General features: G+C 36.7%; 1 protein-coding gene across 3 annotated transcripts in view; it reads left to right on the top strand.

Annotated features, from left to right (window-relative positions):
• Positions 1-22,698, top strand: part of NKAIN3 (sodium/potassium transporting ATPase interacting 3) — a 332,338-nt gene that overhangs the window by 34,225 nt on the left and 275,415 nt on the right. For 2 of the 3 annotated variants that reach the window (XM_048938780.1, XM_048938778.1), the window contains exon 1: positions 5,101-5,161. The exons of the other annotated variant lie outside the window; for it this stretch is intronic. In XM_048938780.1, coding sequence (XP_048794737.1) covers positions 5,102-5,161 — 60 coding nt within the window. In that variant the 5' untranslated portion in view covers position 5,101. Of the gene's footprint in view, positions 1-5,100; positions 5,162-22,698 lie in introns of those variants that run through there. 3 annotated transcript variants of the gene reach the window in all.

The raw sequence follows: 22,698 nt of genomic DNA, 5'->3' as shown, positions 1-22,698 counted from the left end.
TAACAGACATATTTCCTGGTAGAAACTTTGTCTGCTTCTGAAGGTGAGGAAAAAGTCTGTGGAGTACCTGGAATGGTATTTTATTGTATCTTTTTGATCATTTATATTGTGTTGTTGTTTTGTTTGTTTGTTTGGGTTTGTTTTTTATTTTTTTATTTTTTTATTAATTGAGCTTTTCATGCATACATGGACAAGGTCACATCTTATGGCAGTATTTGTGGACTCGGTTCAGAAGAGGTATCTATCACAAAATCTTTCTTGTTTGGAGTCTTGAGAGCCAGTTTGTGGTTACTCAATGTCTCCTACACAGCATGCTTCCCTTTCTAGCCCAGCACAGCTTCTGGTTTTAATTAGTTTCAGATCCTCTTTTTATGTAACAGTCTGATGCTTTTTTTCTTCAGTTTATCTGTCTTCCACTTTGTGGTGAGAAGTCATTGGAAAAGCAATAGTCTTGGTCTGGTAATCTTATCTGTGCTCCTAGGACAACGTTTCCATCTATTGATGGTTCTATGAATGAAAGAAGAGATGAAAGACTAAGCCAGAATTTAAGAGAAACTGTTCCAGTGAGGTCACAAGCAGGAAACTGTGATTTTTCTAGTGCACGGATTTCTACACAGTCATAGTTTTGATGTGCTTTAATATTGCCATAGGCCAAAGTTTTATAATAAAAGTGAATGAGCATTTGCTGGCAAAATGTATTCAAATATATTTTCTCCAGTTGTTGATTTAACATTCCCTTTGAAAGCTGCTGTAGGCTTTGGTGACTAATTCTGTGACAATTAAAATGATATGTGTAAAAGTGCTGATTTGTCTCTGTATCAGCACAATAAAATTGGACATACTTGCTAGCATGAGTTGATCTTATCCCTTCTAATTTGCTAAGGTTATCACAAGGGTCTTGAAATATAGCCTATTTGTGCAGATCTAATTTCCAGCCTACTCCACCTCTACTTCATGTTTCTTTAATGTTCTGCACAAAAAATAGATTAGGAAGGAACTCACTGTATTTCAAAATACTTACACAAGCCTTTTGCAGCAGGGATCTCGCTATTAATTTCAGGTAATATTGCACCAAAACTGTGACCATAACTTAATAAAACAGAATGGATGGCTGCAGATAATTAACCTTTCAGTCTCATGTGTTACTAATTCTCTGCAGTTCAGATGGGAATTGAACAAATGCAATGATGTTTTGCTGTTCCTTATGTTCTGTAAACGTGATAGGGAAGATGGGTGATTTAAATCTGTAGTGGTGGCACTGCCTTGTGGCTGTGCTGAATGCCTCATCATTTCTTTCGAAATCTTCCCTTTCCCACCTGTTACTTCTTTAAATGTGTTGTATTAGCAAACTTGATGGAACAAGTGCTGTGTTGCTGCTGATTGCTTCAATAAGCCTTCAATGAGTCAGTCCCTGTTGTTTTTTTTTTATAATGCTTTTATCATTTATATATGATAAAATAAATGCTTTGTAACATGACACTTGAAAAAGACTGCTGATATATTGGCTACATTAATTGGCTTCTGGTTTGGATATTTGTTTACTTGAACCTGTGCATCTTTATGTGAACTGTGCGTTCAGTAGGGGCTAAGGGAGGAAGGGATGACAGCTTTACTTGAGTATGAAAATGCTGACCCAGAGCAAGAATGCTGGCTTTAGATGGTGCTTTAGAGATGGGTTTTGGAATCAGTCTGAGCCTCTGCAAGGATAAGGTTGTGGAAATAGCAGTACTGTGAAGTTTGTTGATAAATGAAGCCAGGAGGTGCTGTCAAAATGAGGGCAATGTGACTGAATGAAGAGAAATCGGTAAAAATTGAACGATACAAAATGCAAGACATTGCATTTAGGAACTGATATTGGGATTTATTGCTTTTAGTATAGAGCTACTGAGTTGCAAATAGCTGAGGAAGACATTATCGTATAATTTGCTAAAAATGTCTGTAAACAGTTAAGAAAAAGTGCATTAGCAACAGGCTGGATATGGCGAACCATAAAGTCTCTTCCAATGTTCCTGTACCAACTGCTGATTTAGCAAGTGCACAGATGGTTCGAAAACAAAAGTGAATACAGAAACATTTATTGAATACCTGATTTCTTCAATACCAAATGTACACTTTTGCAAGCAGTATTTTGAATAAATTGTCATGTCATGCATAATGGAATATTGGCCCCTCATAATTAATTGCGTATTGCTTCTAATTTAATTTGGTGTTCCTAAATGAAGAATTAACAGGTGATAATAATCAAATGATTATTATTTTTTTTCCCCTCTGTATATATTTGCATGCTAAAGAATGCAAATACAACTTTACAGCCACTTTTGTGAAGACTGCAGCTTGTAATTGAGAGACATCAACCTTCAGGGAAAGTAACATTAAAAAAAGAAAAATAGCAAATATCTTTAGAACAGTAGATGAGATGTGATAGGCTATTCTGTTGCCTGGAGGTTATTGTCTGCGTTTCTGTATTGACTGAAGTGACTTTAATTGACTTTAATTTTGCATTCAGTCACTGTTGTGCATTCAGTACTGCTGTTCTGAGGAAGAGAATATTCTAATCACATGTGTTGTTTTTTGGTTTTTTTTTTCTTTAAATGAAGTGTTTAATATACGTGTTTGTATGATTACCTGAAATCTAACTTTTTTTTTGATCTTCAGCAAATCAAACACTAGATAATTTATAACATGTAGTGGTTTTTATACAGATTATCACAATTGATTCAGCAGGCAATGAATTTTAAGCAACGAATAAAATATAAGCTTTTAAGGTGTGATTTAAGCAGAGAAATTGACTTTGTGGCTGAGAAGGGAGGAGAGGATTGAATTACCAACAAATGAAGCAAAGAAAGCAAAAGCATGACCTTCCTAATTGGAGAGAGATGTGACAACTCAAAGTGGGATGAGAGGTATGCAAATTGCAACAAAGTGAGGGGGTGAGTACCAGATCAGAGAGCTAAGACAAGAAAGTCACTATGAGGCTTACAGAAATATGTTCTTGAAAACAACAAACTTTTAGATTCATCTCTGGGTGGACAGGCTAAATATGGAATATACATCTTTGTGCCTCAAAGAATAAGACATATGTTTGGCTAAAGCATTTTTGGTAATTTTAAATCTGAGGATGAAAAGATGGGAAGAATAAGAGAACAGAATGGTTTTAAGCTGAGATGTATTGCATGAGGCAGTACTATAAGCCACTACTTCCAGCCATATTTAGTCCCTAAAGAAAAATGTATCTTGTCTTTGGCTATTGTATGAAGTTATTCAAATTTCAGAGAGCTGAAAACTGAGGAGACTGCAATTTCAGTTGAGGAGAGAGTCTGAAGCTTTCTTGTATCTAGCAAACAGGAAGACTGAATGAACACACTCTTATACTTCCCCAGTTCCTGGAGCATTCCAGCTCAAGATTGCGATTATGCTTTATTAGGAAAACAGTATCTTTTTGAATTCTGTGTATCTGGGAACTCTCATATATATGTAGATATCAATGCATTTGCATTTTCAGTGCCAAATGGGAGATTCTTAAATGAACATGATGGCTGGTATAATGTTGTCTTTAACATATACTATATAGTTTTTTCTTGACCACCTATAAAACACAATTTCTCAGTGCAGTATAAAGAAAACTGTAGTATTTCTTAAGAATCTACCATCCAGTGTATTATAATATGCTTTGGAAATTCAATATTTTTATTAACATTGAAGAATTATTTTGGAATGGTGTATTTTGAAGGATACAGTTGTACATCTGTTGAGTTAGAATAGTGAACAGCAATCTGTACTATCTGACATTTTCCATGTGATGGTTACATTTGGATTGTCATCCGTATTGAATTTGCAGCTCTCTTGAAACTGTTGATATTTATGAAAGGAGGACCCTGTGCTTCTGTCTTACTTTGTAAAATAGGTTTTCTTCACACATTCTTGTAATGAAAAATCTGACACAAAGACATATGCTTTCATTGTGTAATGGAACTCACAAGTTGCATAGGAAATGTACGTTGTTTTGGTTTAAATAGCAGTCAAGCATATGTAGAAGACAAACTGTGCATCAAGAAATTTTATTCTTTGATCCAACCAATGATCCAACCAATGCCATGAGTGGCAATGGACGTTCTCTTTCACTACCCAGTGGAACTTATTCAAATTTTACTGTTTTTAGAAGATCCTTGAATTAGATTGCATGTGTTCTGAGTACATGTGTTCTTCATCAAAACCTTCAAATTGTCTTTGCATGACCAAATGCTACAAGTAATGGTATAGTATCTACTGAATGGATTCATTTTGAAATCTTGGGTGCTAAAAACCTTGAGTAAGAACAGCACCGTAAGTTCTACCAATGTCAATGGGATGTTGATGAGAAATTTTCTTTGTGACTTGTCCTTAGCTAACTTTTGTCTGAATAGAAAGTTTAACCATTATGGATAAGTCACTAATTGAAGACAAACTGTAGATTTATTAAGTACAGATGACTTTATATGTCACATCTGGAAAGTTCAGAAAAAAATGTTGAGCTATATCATTGCAGAAAAACAAATGACCTACAATAGTATTTTTCAGTTGGTTTATTCATGATTGTGTAGTAAGAATTTCTTTCTGCTTAGAAATGTAAGTGCCCAAGGGTTTATGTCAGCAGTTTCATAAGAATCCTTATTAACAGCTCAAGGGTGAAAAATTAGATCTCATCAGTGAAAATCAGAGATTGGAAATGCTGTATTCAAAAAACGAGATGTCTTCTACCTATGGTACGTGCAATTAAAAAACAACAGCAAACAGATTTGCTACAGGGACATGTGAAATAGTATTTTTGTCTTCTTTGTAAAAAGCTTTGGTCACTGTGAATGTGTTTGACAATGTTATGAGAATATACAAAACCATTTGGTAGCTTTATGTTGATTAAAACATAAGTTTTTATTCTAATGTTCTCGTAGCCCTTTGTATGGGAACTACCGAATCATGGCCTGAACCTCTTATTGATCACCTGAGGCAAACAATGAGTTAGCTGTGGGAGCACAGGTGAAGGCAGTTCAGCTGTGTGACTGGAAGGGGTGGAGCCTGGCTGCACCTCTCCTGAACCCTATTTAAGGGCTGACTGCCATTGAGGATGGATCTCTCTCTGGGGACTGCTCCCTGTGGAGTCTTTTTCTGTGAGTCCAGGGCACAGGTATGCTTTTCTATTCATTTCTGACTATTTCTCTCCAATGTGATAATCTTTCCAGATATACACTGTCTAAAGACTAGCCTAACTTCTATGTATACTTGTTGATTATACATCTGTATATTTGTTGAGTATACGTCCTTCAGAATAGCGTAAACTGGCATAGAGTTATGTCATGGTGGAATCAGGATTTTGTATAGAGCATGCCAGAATGGAACTGGAATTTTGTATATTGTCTCTGAATGAAAAATGAAAGCAAGTCTGTTTGCTTCACGTAATTTTAGTTTAAAAAGCAAACAAACCTGCTAAGTTGATGGTTCACTGTAATGCAAAAGTGTACATACTCTAAAGTAAATAAAAATGTGTGGCAGAACTTCAAAAAGAAAAAGACAAACTTTAGGCATCTGCTGTCCTATGTGAAGCAGATGTTAGGCTATGAAGCTTTACAATCTTTTTCTTAATGCTAAATTAGGCTCACTCTTACACAGCTCCATCTTATTTTATTGTTATCCATTGTTGTCTTGTAACTCATGCTCTCAGTTACATTTCTGGTCTGACTTCTTGTGAGAGCTCAGTACCATTCTGTGCTGTAGCTGATATTTACAACCGGGAGACTTGCTTTATTGGTTGTTGATTGATTTTTCAATAGCTCATTTTCATTTCCTTGTTAGAAGAATGGAAAGGTGGAGCAACAAGTTAAAGTGCAGGCATGATGCTTAACCAGAGGTCTAGTGAATCACTAAATGAATGGTGTATTCTAGTCAGATAGAAAAAGCTGAGAAGATAGCAGTCACATTATTGAATTAATTTACATGAGTACAGGTAGCTATCACTTTCTGTAATGTTTCAGGAGGCAGAAGGCCATCTGTTTTCTGAAACGTTTGCTGAAGATTTGGGCTAGGATCAGAGTTCAAACTTGGTGCCCCCAGTTCAAGGAAGAAATGGGGAACAACTGTGGTTCTAGAGCTAGGCCACTCGGTGAACCTGATTATGTTTTCAAAAGAATTAGTTATATCTGTACTGTAGGTTATATAGGGCCATAATTTTTATGAAAGGGGCTACCTAGGCAGTATATCTGCCTGCTAGGAGAAATGAGAAGTTGTAGTTGCTTACTTTCTTATACTGGAGAAGAGGAATTGAGCCATTGATCCGTGTTTGCCATTTCCGTGTACATTCACATTCAACTTTCTTCTCCCACATTGAAAAATATAATAAGAAATAGTCACAAAGCCTCCTACTGCAGATCGTGATTCTGTGGATATCAAAGTGTGGGCAGTTCTTTTCTCTCTGCTTCAGGGAAAGAAAATAATAGTTATGTCATTCCTTTCTTTTATGCACAAATTTGTGCATAGCCCACTTCTGTTTAAAAAGCTGTGGAAGGTAGACCATATTGCTCTATTTTGGTACCCTTGAATGGTTAACTCTGGTCACAAATCCTCAAAGCAGTGAATAAGATCACTGCAACAGACCTCCCACTGAATCCTGCTGGGGCTCCTGAGAAAAATAATTAGTCTCAAGCCTGCTTATTTCAACACTGTTCACTGACTGAACAAATGGGTGGAAAAAGATCTTCCTGAAATAATTACCTAGTTCACAGATTATGCTTCTGGCTGAAAAAAGTGTTTAGCCTTAACGGAAGCTCAAGGCCACTTTTCTTATTTTGCTAGGTTCATCGTAACATAGAACAAATTTTATGTTGGTGTCACTGAAAATACACTTTATTATTAATATTTGTATGCTCTTGTAAATCAGGTTCCCACTTTCCTAAGCATTATGAGTGCATATAGCGCATAGATTGGCTTTTCCTTTAAAGGTTTTATATCGTAAGTAGTAAGATGAGGAGACTAGCAAATTAATAAGCAGCTGGTTTCTCTTTATGAAGAAGATAAAATTTGCTGTGGTATTTTTCGCTATATTGCTTTTCCTCATTTTTCAAATCTGATTTTTTATTTTCCAGTTATATTTCCAAATGTTTGGAGAACCAAGTTCAGTTCTCTTATCTAAATTCACAGTAGAATATAAAAGTTCCAGCTTGTGAGTGGCTGAAATTATATGGAAAGGATCCTTTGTGGCCCTCGTCATTCCTTCACTTACGATAAAGCCAGCATGGTCAGGAACACAAGCACAGTCCTGCTGCTGGGCAAGCTGTGGACTAGATTGCAGCCAACCCCTTCACTTCTGAGGAGGGAGGAGAGCAGCCTCTGCAGAGCAGTTCCAGTGTGAAAATGTGGGTGACAGGCAAAGCCTTAGCCTTGTTCTTGTCACTGCAGAACATAAAGCCCTTGTGCAGTAGCTGTCAGGGTTCATATCACTTCCCATTGTGAATGATGTAACCTGGTCTTGTGTCAGCCATAGAGCACTAAAAGAGGATGCTGCTCCTCTGATGTGTTCGCGTCAAATAAAAGACCAAAGACTTGGTACTTGGGTACTGTTCTTTATTTCTAGCTTCTTGCTATTCCAGCCACATCACTTGCTGTTCTCAGCATGTCCATATGCCCACTTGATACCCACCTTTACTGGAGTTTGGGCTTTGCTTTTTGACGAAGAACAGTGCCTCTGTAGCAAATGCCCTGATCCAATGGAGCCAGCTGGGTGGTTCATTTGACTTCGGATAAATTCTCTAGGATTTGATTTTGCCTGGGAAGCAAGAAAGGAGATATGAAACCCAGGGTGGAATGCAGTGCAGTAGAGCGGGTTTAAAACCATTGTTAGGCAGCTGCTCAACCAGCTTTGGCAGCTTTGAGGCTGTCAAAGCTGTGTGATGGGTATCAGTGACTGAGTGACTGCTGCCGTATGCTGTGCCACGAGCTCTGCTGGGCCATAAAGGAGCTCTAGTGGATGTGGCTTTGGGCACATACGGCAGTGTTTGAGTGCTGTGTTTGGCTACAGGCATTGACGCTGAAGGGGATTCTTTTAGCAGCCTTAGCTATTCTGAAAGAAATCAGACTACACGATGAAAAGCATTTTGTTTGGAAATATTTATTTGAAGGCAAGAGAGCAGTAAAAATATAAATCTCTTGACAAACTCTCCCTATTGTATCATCACTCCTGATACATCACAATTTCTTGCTGTGTTTTGAACTAGAAAATCCTAAGAAATGCTCAGTTTGTCTTTAAAGTGCAGCACTATAATGCTCTTGTTACAGGTTTACATCTGACACCGGAGCAGCTTCATTTGTGTTTGCAGATGTTTTCTTCCTTCTGCTAAGTAAATCCTAGCAGCAACTCATTTGCAATGAAAAAGACTTGCAGCAGCATACAATACGTCAGCTAATTTGAGGAAGCATTTTTTGAGTGTTAAGATTTCAAAACAATTAGCTTAATACTGATTTTTCATATTGCTTCCATTCTCAAAACATTAAGTGCTTGTTATATCTTTCTTCTGTCTATTGGTCCATCTATTACACAGTCTATTCTTTTCTTATACTTACCAATTGCACCCATGGGTCTGAATTTATTGGAACAGTTAAATGACATTTAATGCACTGTGGCTGGGAAACAGAACCAGTAGGCAAACCTATTATTATACTAATGGAGTTTTTTGAAATGACATCTCAGTAAGCTCCGCATTATGCTCTGTAGTGTTCTCAAGCTCCATGACAGGTAAGATAGTTTAATATCTTCTGAGCTGTGTACAGTTATGGCTTATTTGCTTATGAACCCATAATTTCAGATATTATTTTCCTTTATTTCTAAATACATGTAAGTGTATAAAAGTCATTAAAAATAAACGAGCTGAAAAGTTGTTCTGAAATTTAGAGGCAATCAACCTTCCAGAAACCTGAGAGTGTAGCAGTGCATGGTTCCTATTAGGAATTAGGATAAAATTACTTGAAAAAGACATGGAAACCAAAACCAGTACTGGTATGAGATTGACTCACCTAATTTCTATGGAATTATAATATTAAAAATTCCTAATTTCCCAGACTGAAATACAGTCTGTGAGTCCAAGTTTTTTTTTCAAAGCTCAGTATCTCAAGATCTTAGTTATTTCTGTGATAGCTCTGAGACCTAATGATTGCTCTAATACTGCCCTTCAGCCTCTCTTGTAGCTCTCGTGGATATAAGCAAGGCAAGGACTGTGAGAAGAGCTTTGCTGTTGCAGCAGTTGATGTATTTTCAAATAATGAAGAGATTTCAGATAACATACATCCTTCTTTGAAAATATTAAAGAAATTCATAGGATCTACATCACTGACAATCAAGAACAGTTGCTTTTAGGGAATTGCACAGTAAATAGAAATATCTGATCTCAGATCTGATTGAATTAAAATTGCTGACAATTAGTGAAGAATAGTGAAATAGTGAAGATTTTTGTAAGTTGGAAGGTTAAACCTCAGTCCCTAATTTTTTTTTTTCAATTCGAATCATTCCTTTTTTTTCTTCCAACTAAGTTGAAGTACAGCGTAATCAACATCTTACTGTTCAATGAACAAACAAGAAAAAACTGCCCATAAGCAGGAGGTGAGGAGAACATTGTTCCTCTGCAGTTTCATTACTCTTTCCATGTTTGCTGGGCAGGTGAATGATGTAACGGTTATGTGTGGTTCTTAGCTATAGGAATACATAATGGATTTGTTTTCACGCCCACCTTATTCTCGGTACGCAGCTCTTCTTTCATTGATAAGCTGATTACCACAACAGCCTCAGTCTATGTAGCATTGCCTGCCTACATCTTTTGACACAAAACTTGGAAATAATATTTAACGGAAGCAACAGTTGTTGCAGGCTGCCAGTTGTCCAACAGCAGCCTGTTTAGACAGCCCTTTCCTTCTGCCCCAACCCCATCTGCTGGGAGCTTTCTGTTGAGGTGCTGGAGAAGCCACAAGCAGCATTGGGAAAACAGGCAAAAGATCTCAGTTTAGTTTCGGCAATGAGTTGATTGAGACTACAGAGCTTGATTGGTGCCTTTCTGAAAGTCAGATAAATGGTTATATGTCATTATGAAAGAGAATATACCTGTCCAAGGCAAGAGTATTTTTTCTTAAAAAAAAAAAAAAAGACAAACACATTAGATTTAATTCTGCAATTGTTTTCTTTCCTGTGACTTCCTTTTTACTGAGGTAGAAAGTCTGCCTTCCCAGTAATAATTCCCATGATGACACTCAATAAACTCTTGATAATTAAGTTTAGCATCAAATATCCTGGACGTCAGAGGTGTGTACACCCACGGCGGTTAGAAATAACCAAAGAATTCTTTACAAGCATAGGGAAAGCTGTTCTATGAGAAATCTGTTTCAAATTAGAATTATTAACAAGTGTTAATAATGTATTATTTGTCCCATAATTACCTGTGCTACTTGAATATATACGCCTATTTTTTTTTCCTCATGGAGAATTAAATATGTAATAAATATTAAATTAAATCTGTGTGGATCGTTTTGGATCTGAACATCAGATTAATTTACTGTCACTTACTTTAAATATCAACAAACAAGGGTATAAGAGCCTATGTTATTTGCGCTCTGTTAAGAGCGGCATCGCTTAGCAGTGGAGGTATGCAGATATGATTCTCTCTAAGTCTTTTCTTATTTGGTAAGCTAGAAAATCCCACTGGAATTTCTGTAGAATTTCATTTTAATTTGGATGGGCATAAGAAAAATATATAAATAGTGAAAACATCAAATAGCTATCTCAAAATAGAAAAATGACAGAAGATTAAAAAAAGAGAATCCCTTTTATGGTGTCTTGTTTCCCACTCTGAATTGTTGCAACTCTTGATCTCTGTTATTTTTTCTAGCTTTAATTTCTGTAAAGCTGATGCCACTGAGAACTATTGGTCAGTCAAGAAAGTCAGAATGGCTTCAAGTGACAACTTCAAAACAAACAAAAAATATAAAAGTGACAAACTGTCTGTAATCACTAAATTCACATCAGCTCGATTAGAGAATAGTTTTCATTACCAAGAACTTGGTAGGAGTTTGACCCCAAGTATTTCAGTGCAACTGAATATTCAGGAGTTATTCCAGGATAAGGCTTTATATTTGTTATGGATTATTTTATGTAGAGTTTTTTTCTTTTTAATGCACAGTTTACAGTTCAATAGCAGCTTATCTATTGTATTCACTCTTTAGACATATTTCTGTATACTTTCTTTCTTTTCCCATGCATGGACTTCTGCCTTTGACAGTATATTTCTTCACACAGCATCTGATGTGATTTCTCTTACCTGCTCAGATGACTTCTGATTTATTTAAAAAAAAAAAAAAAAAAAAAAAAAGGAAAAAATTCCCCAGGGAAATGGGGAAGCAACTGAAGAACAGACCTGGGGTGTTGATGTTTTCAACAGACAGCAGGTCTGATTCTGTACGTTGTCATTATCATTGAAGCTGTTCTGAGGAGACTGTTTTTCTGACATTATCACATTTATCGCTCTATTACTGACTCGAATCAGTTAATGTTTAAGATCTTCAGCATGAGGAAACAGGTGCTTGATACCTTTAGGACTGAGCTGTACAGGTAAGCCCAGGCTTACAATACCTGTTTCACTGTGAGAGAGAGTGAGCTATGACATCTATTGGTTGCTCAGCAGATGCCCCAGTTAGCATTCTTTTCTCACGTTAGCACAAGTTATTTGGGTTTGTATTTGTATATGTAGTGCCATTTATGAATAGTAAGTATGGTCATTTCTCTTTGTCTCTATTGTTTGATTAATTGCCTGAGCACAGGGCTTTTTCCAGGAGTTTTCAGGTACACTCTTGTGTATTCCCTGATTGGCATATCTGATAGATTTTTATAATTGAGCTGTATGGTGCTGTCTTGTGTGACAACTTATTTTTATCTGTGCTTATCCCTCAAAGCTCTGAGTCTGGACAAAACTGAATGTTCAGTAAGGTAATAGTTATGTACCTACCTGTGAAGCTTACCAATTTCCAGCCTTCCCCTCTCACCCTTACTCCAATCACAAGGAGGTACACAACATTGTAGAAGCAGAAAATGTAGTTCACATTTCTAAATGAGTATTTTTGCTATAAATGTCTCCCTTTCATTGGTTTGTGACTTTCATTTCTGCCTTCATGTTGTAGTGTTTTTTAGATTTGTTAGATTTATTTAGATTTATTTCAGAAAGATAGTAACTTTTAAATCTTTCTATCTTTTTATCATTTTTCTTCCAAACACACATGGATCAGTCTGTTTAGGGTAGTCATAGATTACTTCAATTATAAATATAAAAAACATCAGATGACCGATTTTTCATCTTCAGTTCTCCAGTGCTACCCTCACAAAACCAAAGTAGAGGATATCCTAGAATTGTAGGTGATGTTGTAGTGTACGCTTCATTAGTTGAGTAGTTGATATTCTCTTCCAGCCCTATGACCAGTAAAAAGTTCACTTACTTGTTAAAAACAACAACAACAACAACAAAGTTTTCATTATTTGTCTCTTCCATATCTGAACGTGGAGTATTTTTATAAGGACTTGTCTGAGGAACAACTACTTAAAAGTATGGCAGGTAGAGTTGCCAAGTATCTTCGTAGGGGGAAAAAAAAATGTTCTGCACAGCTGAATGTTATTCCTTCATTTACATTTTCTTTTTTAGTTACACTTTTATTCTCCATTTTTGGAAACAAATATACAGATTTGGAAGAAATTGTCCTGTGAGGTAGAAGTAGGTACATCCCTGTTTCAAAACTGCTGTGTTCCTTTTCGTAATATCCTCATTTCTTTTATTAACTGCTATTCTTCAGATCTGAGAGTGCTCATCTTCTTCCACATCTGTGTATGATTCAGCTTGTGCTGAATCCATATACATGTCATCAAGCATCAGTTGAAAAATAGCTATAGTTCTTTCTGTCTAATGTTGAGGTCTAGGACCTGCTGTCTTTCTTTCTGCTTGTAGAAAGACAACGGGGTGCTTAAATGCATAAACAACTACTAAATAAGGTTACTTTTTTTCATACTTCTGGCATGGTCCCATGCAAACCCAGCAAAGCTACTGTTGCTTTTCAAAGCATATGCTAAACCACAGGGCTGTCTCACTGCTCAGTTCTGTTGTTTGCATTGAAGTTCATCAGGAATGTGCTGTTTAGTAGATGGTGACTCTCACTTCTGAAGTAAAGGCATAACAGAAGAGTGGTGATGTGAATCTGAGCAAAATTCCAAATGGCAAGGCAAGATACACGAAAAACTATCCAAATGATAATAGAACCCTGTGATTTGCAGTTGTGCTGAGCTTTGCTATCAGTGTTGCTGCTGAAACAGATATTTATTTTGGTAATTAATTCTATAGAAGTACATGAAGCTTATATAACAAAACTGCGTGAATACACAATTTGTAGAATAGCCATCCCCAGTCAATCTAAATGGTGGATTGTAGTGCAAAATAAATTTCAATCTTAGATGAACCATAACGTATACCCTAGTGTTAATATCATTCTGAACTTTCTAAAGTTCATAGAGAGTATTTTGGAACTAATTAACAGGATGTTTTTTTTAATACTCCAAAGACCTGAAGTTAGTACTTTGATAATTAGACTGTTTCATATTTAGACAAAAATTGGTGATTATTACAAATGCCAAGGCACCATGTGGGTCAAGTGTGCATCATTATTTGAGCTACTTAATGAGTTTTAATGGTGTCTGATAAGGAGCCAAGTGCTTTGTAAGCCAAAAGTGGAGATTTTTTTTTTTTTCTATTATACAGTATATCTATGGGTATAAATAGGCTTACATTTTCCTACTTGATTAAAAGAAACCAAAATCATTCATATGATGCTAAAATATGTAAGCATGTGAGATGTGACTACTGCTGGTAGTGGCACCTCCTTACATCTGTGTACATGAGGATTTTTGAGAGTCAGTTGTCTTTTTCTACTTTGTGGTAGGATGAAAAAGAGAGGTGATTTTTAACAACACTTTCTTGTGAAATATATGTCTGAGTGTCATGTTCCATGGACTGGCATGTGGCAGTGCATGTCATGTCCACTTGAACTGTCTGAAAAATTAGAATAGGGAGTTTTTGCCACTGACAAAAGCTATGGTTACAAATCTTGGAGTATTAAATTAAAGTCTTTTAGCGGTGCTGCTATGTTAGTGCTGTCAAATAGCTGAGCTGAAACTTCTTCCTTGGTTTTCATAGGATTTAGTTGAATTGCCCTTATCATTTGCTGCTTACTTTCTATTTCATCTTCAACTGCTACCAAAAGACACCTCTGCCCCTGGTAGGCGTCAGGAAATTTGACACAGTCTTCTGTCAGATGTAAGCTACAGGATGGATGTGCTGTACAGCAAAAGTAACAGAAATTTCAAAACTTGCAACAAAAAACGTCAGAAACATTTTTGTGCTGTCTGTGCCAAACTTCTGAAGTTTCTGAAGCTTTGTTCACTCATCTTCCACAAATGAAATTTTGCCAATATCTCAAGTAAGGAAAATCCTAGAAATGGAAGCTCTTAAGAATAACCTGGCATTTTTGAAAAATATCTAGAGTTTTTCTATGAACCACTCTAACAAATCCATTTGCCATCTCTTTTTTTAGAAGATTTTCCTTACTATAAGCACACTTCCACCAATGTTTAAAATTTACACAATCTTCTACAAGGCTGTTCTGTGAGTCATTATGAGAAGGGGAATGGCAGATTTTCTTCTGTTGTGGTGCTTATTTTGCTATTTTTGAGGAGGAATGGAAACTGATGCTTGACCTATTGTGAGAAAAGCAGCTTACTGGCAAGAGAGGGTTTTCCAGCCCTAAGGATATTGTGATGCAGAGGAGAAGAATTACTTCCAGTGTCAAAGTGTTCTGTCTTAAGAAGCAGAGGCCCTCTGGGTAGTTTTTTTTAATTTAAATTAAAACCTCTGTACACTAGGGAAATAGGCCACACATAGACTGTCTTCGTGCAGAATATAGTCTTCCATGAGCCTCTGGTGCATGCAGCAAGAAGCTCTTGCAGACTAGAGACAAGCTTTGAGCAACTTGGTCCAGTGGGAGGTCCCTGCCTATAGCAGGGGGGTTGGAACTAGGTGATCTTAAAGGGGCCTTTCAACCCAAACCATTCTGTGATTCTATGAAGTGTGAGATGAAAGAATTCTGATTCCTATTTAAGTATCTCTTACACTTCTAAAGAGTACTTAACAGAAAAGTTAAGAGTTATTTGGGCCTATGGGATAAGACTTCGTATGTTCACGGTCAAGTTTCTATGCTGTGCTGGTGATCTTTTAACCTCCTACAGGTGTGCTTTAGTTAACATCGTACTTCAAGGATTCTGAGAAGATTTGCTGTTGTTTTCCTCAGTAAGGTTTATCTAACTGTATCACTGAGAGTTTCACACACAAAAAATAGTTGTTTCCCTCTTTCTCTGCAAATTAGAACATCAGTACCAGAATGACCATGAAAATAGAAACAAGGAGTCGAAATACTGTGTTTTGTGCTCCTCTGCATGGTGGAAAACGTTATTTGCAGTAGTAGTTAGGGCTGCGTGTACATTGTGGTTGAATAAAAGGATTTGTAGTAAGGAAGAAATAGATACATCTTGGGGGAACATCAGTGAAATGGAGCTTCTCTCACCAACTCTGACCAATTCTTGTTGTGTGAATGCTAACTTGAGACCAGCGTGTCAATGGAAATGGAGAGATAAGTAACTGTTGGGGTAGTGATGAGAACTGACTGGAAAGGTCCAGAAATGCTGATGATGCAATAGAATGAGGGATACATGTGACCATCCACAACTAGGGGGAAGAGGAAAATGACCTTCAGGAAAAAAGAGAACAGAAAAATCTCATCTTCAGGAGCTGAAAGGTGGTCTGGTTTGACAGGTTGGTGTTTTATGTAAAACCAACATGATGTATGTGTCAATATGAAACAAACTTCAGATTTCAGTTCTGCTGTTCTATACCTTTCACAACGACAACTGCTGAAGAAAATAAAAATGTTGATTTTTTTTTTTTTTTTTTTTTTTTTTTTTTTTTTTTTTTTTTTTTTCCCCCCTCTTTTCTGGAAATGGAAGACTTCTGTTCTTGTTGTTGTTGTTTTCCCTGTGGAGGGGTTGTTGTTTTTCAAATGAAAACATACTTAAAAGGTTTCCCCTTGATCTCCCTGTTTGTATCTGTGGTAAAGGAGATGACCCTGGAGCTGTTCTGGATATTTTAACTTCTGTCTTTCTCTGCCTCTCCCTTTACATTTTTCTTAGCCTTCTTAATTTTTCAGGTATTTTTATCGAAGCAGTATTTTTATTTGACTTCCCTATTAGCTTAACTATGATACTTAGGTTTTTGTTGAGTAATTTACAGCTCACAGGAGAAAATATCCTTATCTGTTATTTAAAGAAATATATTTTTGTTGAGACATTTGTTGTTAAAATTATTTGCAAACAACTTTTAGGAGCAGCTGAAGGTCGCTAGCTAGTGTGAAAGCAGCTCATGTAGACATTGCAGAAATCTGGCAGTGCTTATGGATTTGTCTGTATTCACATAGCTGTGTTTGTGTCTGTCAATAAGTATTTCCGTTTTGACTATGAAATTTTAAATCAAAAGCACAGATGAATAAGGAACGATAAAGTATTTGACACTGCTATTTATGTTGATAATAATTCTCTTGCACAGAGAGCCCAACACTTGACATACCCAGTTTAAGATAACTGTGGGAACTTTGTGTTTGGTTTAAAGGGCTTAAGATCACAGTAATGGAATGACTTTTGCATAAAGAATGCCAGGAAAGTCTCCATACCTCTGTGTCTTCAAATTGTAGTCCTAATGTTGAATTAATTTTCACATCTAACAAAGAATAGAAATCTTCTAAATTTAGCCCTATTATTTGCAAAGTTTAATTATTGTACTTATGAATGTTTAAATCTGCACATTTAAAAATGTCTTTTTTTTTCCTATCTTATCTCCATCCACCAATAGTATTTTTGTCCTCGCTGCTCTACACAATTCTCTCAATCTTGTATCGTGAAGTTCATAACTGCTTTGAGCAATAAAAGTCTGATCAGATCATGAAAAGATATTAGCTCTTCCTTCTAAGTCAAAGACAAAGTTCATCTGTGTACTTGATTAGACCTTCAGGAGGAGAGTAAGAAGTGACAGAAAAGTAATAGTTTCCAAATGGTTGCTCTGGGAATATTGAGAGCCACCAAGAATGCAAACAGCTGTGAGTTCAATTTATGCTGCTCAATTTCCAGTCGTCAATATGCTTCAGAGTGCAAGAGCAGGACATATAAGGACAAATATTCTTGTTATCACGTTGTTTATAGGGGAATATTATACATAAAAGTCTGAGTTGATGGGTGTGGGTTTTTTTGGAAATACATATTAAAAAAAATTCCAAGTCTGAGATTTCACAGGTAACCTTGAATATTTGTGACGTGTCTGCTTTACTGCTATTCTTTTATAACTTATGGCTTAATGGATACAAGAATGGAGTGAAATCCCTAGAAACACAGAGAAAGTAAGTGAGGGAGAGAATACCCTCTGCTTCTGTGCCACATGGATTTTGCAGATATGTTAGTTCCGTGTAAGGAGTTATCATACAGCACAGGAAAGCAGCTATGATTCTTAATCTTCACCATTCCCAGTTAGATAGAAAGGAACACATTCATTCAACCTGTCATCCTTGATACAATCAGTGATGTGTTTAATCAGGTTCTAACTTCTATCTTGCTTTTCTTCAGCCTGACTGAAGCACAAAAAAAAATTCAGTGATGTACATAACAGAGAATTGATGCCTGCTAGATTGTGTCTTGCCTTCATTCTTCTCAGTTTGACAGTTTATTGTACTGCTTTCCTTGTTCTTTCTTATGCATATGTTCCTCCTATCTTTCTATTGTGTACACACATCCTTCTGATCTAAAATCATAAAGCAAGCATATATACTGAATATGTAACTGAGTTAACCATTTCTATATATGTTGCATTTTATTGCAATTAATTGAGGGCATTAAAACCAATTAGAACACTACTTAATGTGTTGTAAAATGATTACTATATGAGCAGCCAACTAACAAGATAAAATTTGCGAGAATGCCTTAAAGGTGACATGTGAAAGCTTTTAATAAAAAAGAAAAGAAAATCCTTTTTGGACCTCAAATCATTATCAGAGTTTACAAACAAAGATCCTTCGTTACTGTTTTGTCGAGGCTCAATTGTGTGCTCAACCTCAGCAAAGATGATAAAGCTTATGTGGGGTAGACAGCACTGGGAGGGCAGGCTCAGAGTGCACTCTCAGTATGGGCACTCTGCAAAGCCCAACTCTAAACTCACCTTGTGTATTTGGGCACTGGAAATGACCTCCTCAACTTACATCTTGTACTAAGGAGAAAGATGTTTTTGACTCCAGAATGAGACTGAGGGCTCAAAATGCAAATATGCAGAAAGCACAGGTTGTAAGAGGCTCCATTCTTCTGGGAGCAGTGACAGCCTGATGCTTTCAGTGTCTGTGTGGCAATTGAAATACAGGTACTTGCCATCACTGATTGCTGAACATCTGTAAAGTGCGGAATGCCTGGTGATCCACCTAGTGAGCCTGAAGTCATGCCACCGGCGGTGCTTTCTTCATTTATGTGTTTGGTTTTATTTTAAATACAGCTCATATCATCATTCCAGGGGTGGTTTTCCCAGTCTAGTCTGCTGATAAATGCTGCTTAGAAGCTTGAATTTTATCTAATCTGAACAATCTGGCAGTTTATATCAAAACAACATGTACAACACACCAAACGTTCACACATGATTTCACTGATACGATTTTAACTTATCTTTCAGATGAGTATGAAGCTTGTTTTCTGAAGTAACAAGGAGGCTTAACTCCTCATCAAGTGTGATCTTAAGGTTTATCCTGTATTTGGGTGCTGTTACCTTTTAGAGAGAGAGAGACGAGAGAGATGACGCACTGCTTGGGTGCATTTACAGAGGTGGTCAGGGTGATGCAGGCTCAAGCCCTGAGGGCAGTGTATGGTCTTCCTTTGCCAAGGCTGAAGCTGTGACTTGTCTAATTTACAACAGTAATTACCATGAGTACACTTAGGAAAAAGAGTAGGTAGGGAATTCATTATTTTCATTTCATTTTGATCCCTGTGGTATTTAATATGATCTCAATAGAAACTGTTTTTGAATCATTTGGTAGTGTTTTATTTTTTTCCAGTGAATGTAAATATTAGTTTTCCCTGTTTTTAACGCTGCTGTGATATTCTATCCACAACACGTCTTCCACACTGAAGCCACAGGGTTTCCATGTGGGAATGCTGCGTTAAGTCCAGTGGTGTGACTAAATAACAATATGTTGCTTGAAGTGCATTTCAGTCTGTAAAGATAAGAACTTTGTTCTGTGGTACCCTTATCTGTGTATGTAAGTCCCTTATTTCTCTATATATTCTTTATACCAATGTGGATGGAGGTTTTTGTTCAAACTGGAGCTTCAAATGCAAACTTCTGTTCAGTGAGGTGTTTCTTATTTTGCAAACAAATCCAAGTCATAAGAACAATGTCTGATTAAGAGTGAACATAAAAACAAACTTATTTCCCTGGTACAGAATAAGTTTACCAATTAGTTGTGTAATTGATGCATTTCCCAATATGTACGTTGAACGTTACTGAGTATTACAAACACAATTCAAAGTATGCTGTAAGTTGTACGGTGTGATAAAGAATCAGTCTCTGCTTGGAGAAACTTAAAACCAGAATAGATCATGTACAAATGATCAGGCATATACCAACAAATTGAAAGTAAATCAGCAGTAAAGTTTAGCTTGTGCTTCATTAAACTCAACAACGAGAGGCACCTTCTGAAACTGTTCTGCCAAAGTTTCATTGAAGGCATGTAGCCAAGGCATAGAGGGAGCAGATGTGTGTCTGTGTGTAGAGAAATAACTGTGCAAAGAGTCTACTACAAAATGAATAGATTTCTTTTGATACTGATGATAATTTTCTTAGTGTCTGGCATGTTGCCTTTCCTTTGCGAAGGAGGTTGAAGATTAAAAATGTATTGCCTACATCGACAAGCAAAGTGCTTCCTGATTGCAAGACATGTAGCCAATGATGTATGACTGCTGTACCTCTTTGACCTGTACAGGAAACCAGCAGAATCTGCCTGGCTAGGAAGGGGGTTTGGCTGCAAGACTCTAGCTATGCATACTTATTTAATCTGATTTTTTTTCTTCTTTTTTTACTGTCTTCCCCACTGTGGCAGCATCAGGCTGTAAAGGTGTGTGCTTATAAACCTATTTGCACATTATTGTATGTGTTATGTGTAATGTGCTATTTGATGTAATATGCTTCTCTTCAGAAATTTTTGAAGGATTTGATTGAGTGAGATGTCATATCATCAGGAAACTCAGCAAGTCAATTTGTTTTACTGATATTCCTGTAAAATACATGAGGCCTCAGCCAAGGGCTGCTCTGTTGCAAGAGCTGTTTCAACAGTCCTGTTTGATAAATCAGATTGAATTGCAGTCAGTAAGTGCTGTAGCTTGAATTTCCTTCCACCTTGACTTTAGCTCAATTACGAAGACAGAAGTATACAAAATCCGATTGCAAACAGCATGGTTCAGAGGAAGAGGCAGTATGAAAAAGTGAAAAGGAAAGACACAAAGGAAGAGGAGGATTTGTTTGATAGTTATCAGCTAGCCACTCTTGGTCCTATATATCAGAAGAAAACTGTTTTAGGAGCAGTAGGAGCGATTAAAATATCACCTGTCTGAAATAATGAATGGAAACATCAATATTTATTGAAAAATGCTTAATTATTGCTACACAACTGGCAGCTCTATTTCTTTCCATTGTAAAAATAGAAAAAGTAGAAAAAGCAGGTAGCTCTACTGCGCTTGTTTATAAGAGAGAGATCAATCTGTGTTTCATAAGGATGCACCCAAATGGTCTTTATACATTGTGTTATTAGCCCGTACTGTAAGGGATTGGATACTGAATGCTGTGTAGATGCTTTATTCTGTCTCCAACTCTGTTGATCAGAGTCTAATGGACAAAGTAGGTCCATTTGCAGAGTCCTGTGTAGTGGGCCATTTTAAAGTTTGCTGACCCAAGAGGAAGCCCCTGGCCTCAAAATAGGTAGAGAAGCAATTTGCAAACCATCTGAGAAGCCTGAAACTGCCCTCTGTGTCTGCAGGTGACCCTCCTTGGTCTTTCCTTGCTCTTTGATATTGTCATCTGAAACACAGCTTTTGTAAATTGTTTCAAGTCCTGGGTAACCTTGAAGTAACTTTTTGCTTTCAACTGTGCATAGACTTGCTTTAAAATTAAAGTACAGAATCTGCAATACGGAAGTGCTTTCAGCTTGTTAAATTTCACTATAATTTTGCATCTGCATGTGTATATAATATATATACACATAGGTAATGGTGTGGTTTGAGATCAGCAAGTGCTTTAATTGAGAAACATTCCTGTTTTCTGCTATGAATCACTTTATGGCTTTAGATCTAAAATAATTTTCTATGAGTTGGAAGAATTCTACTCAAGATGCATAAAACCTTTGCCCTCATAGGTCTTGTGTAGTCCAGAGTCACTTTGCTTGGAAGAATCCATAAAGACTTGGTCCTCATCCAAGGGGGGAAATAAAGGTTTTCCCGAAATGGTATCTTATAGAGTGAGAAGGATAGTATGTAGCTGAAACTGTGGTTTTGCAGCACAAAGCTGCTGCATTTTCTTGTACGAATTTGACCATCCATTTGAAAACTAATTGGGTGACATGCTCAATTGCGATCTGCTCAAGGCCTGACTAGAATTGCTACTTTTGTTGTCTTTGCCTACGTAACTACTTTCTATTCTTATGAAGGGAGGAAAAAGGGATAAGTGAAATGATTTCTTCCTTTTTCTTATTTTATGGAAACTTTTGGAAAGTCTTTTTTGTTCTCCCTTAAATGTTCAGAAATTAATGGAGTATAACTTTGTATTTAACTTCATCTTTTCACCAGTGTTCAATGTGGATATTACCAGATGTTATTGCTCTCCAGAACTATTCTTTATGTTCTTCCAGTCTCCTTCCATTGCTTCCTTAATGGTGTTTATAACCACTGTCCATACAATTGGTAGTAATGATGCGGGCAGACTGTAGCCCATCCAACACACCTTCCTTTTTTATTTCTGAATTGTGTTTAACTTAAAACTGTTTTCTTAAGTAGGAATGAAAAAGTTGAATGTATCTTAAATGGATTGAGGGGAAAAATAAATGTTCTTAGAAGGTGTTGATAAGAGATGGACAGCCAGCTAATGTAAGCTGGCAAAAGCCTTTTCCTTTAAATGTAGCTAAGTCAGGCAGTTGAACAAACAATGTAAACTTTTGTTTTGCTATTTGTACAGTTCTCTTAATTGCAAAAGGAATTAGAGTAATCAATTTGGGTTTTTTTGAGGCTACACATAAGTATTGTACCTGCAGAGGTTTTCTCAGTGCATATACTTTTTCCCTGCATTCCTTAGCTCCCAGAAAGATCATCTTTACAAGGGAAAATGTAGCTTTGACCTTCGGCATTCGTTTACTTTCTGCCCTATCCAATGGGATTTCAAACAGGGCTTTCAAGTGCAGGTTACATTTTCTTTCATTATCCAGAATAAAGCAAACATCGTTACATCAGATCATCAAACAGCTACCAGGTGGAAGGTGTGCTGG

Source organism: Lagopus muta, chromosome 3 (genome assembly GCF_023343835.1).
Source record: "Lagopus muta isolate bLagMut1 chromosome 3, bLagMut1 primary, whole genome shotgun sequence".
Lineage (NCBI taxonomy): Eukaryota > Metazoa > Chordata > Aves > Galliformes > Phasianidae > Lagopus > Lagopus muta.
Note: the sequence above shows the minus strand (reverse complement) of the source record. Positions and strands in the feature narration are given on the sequence as shown.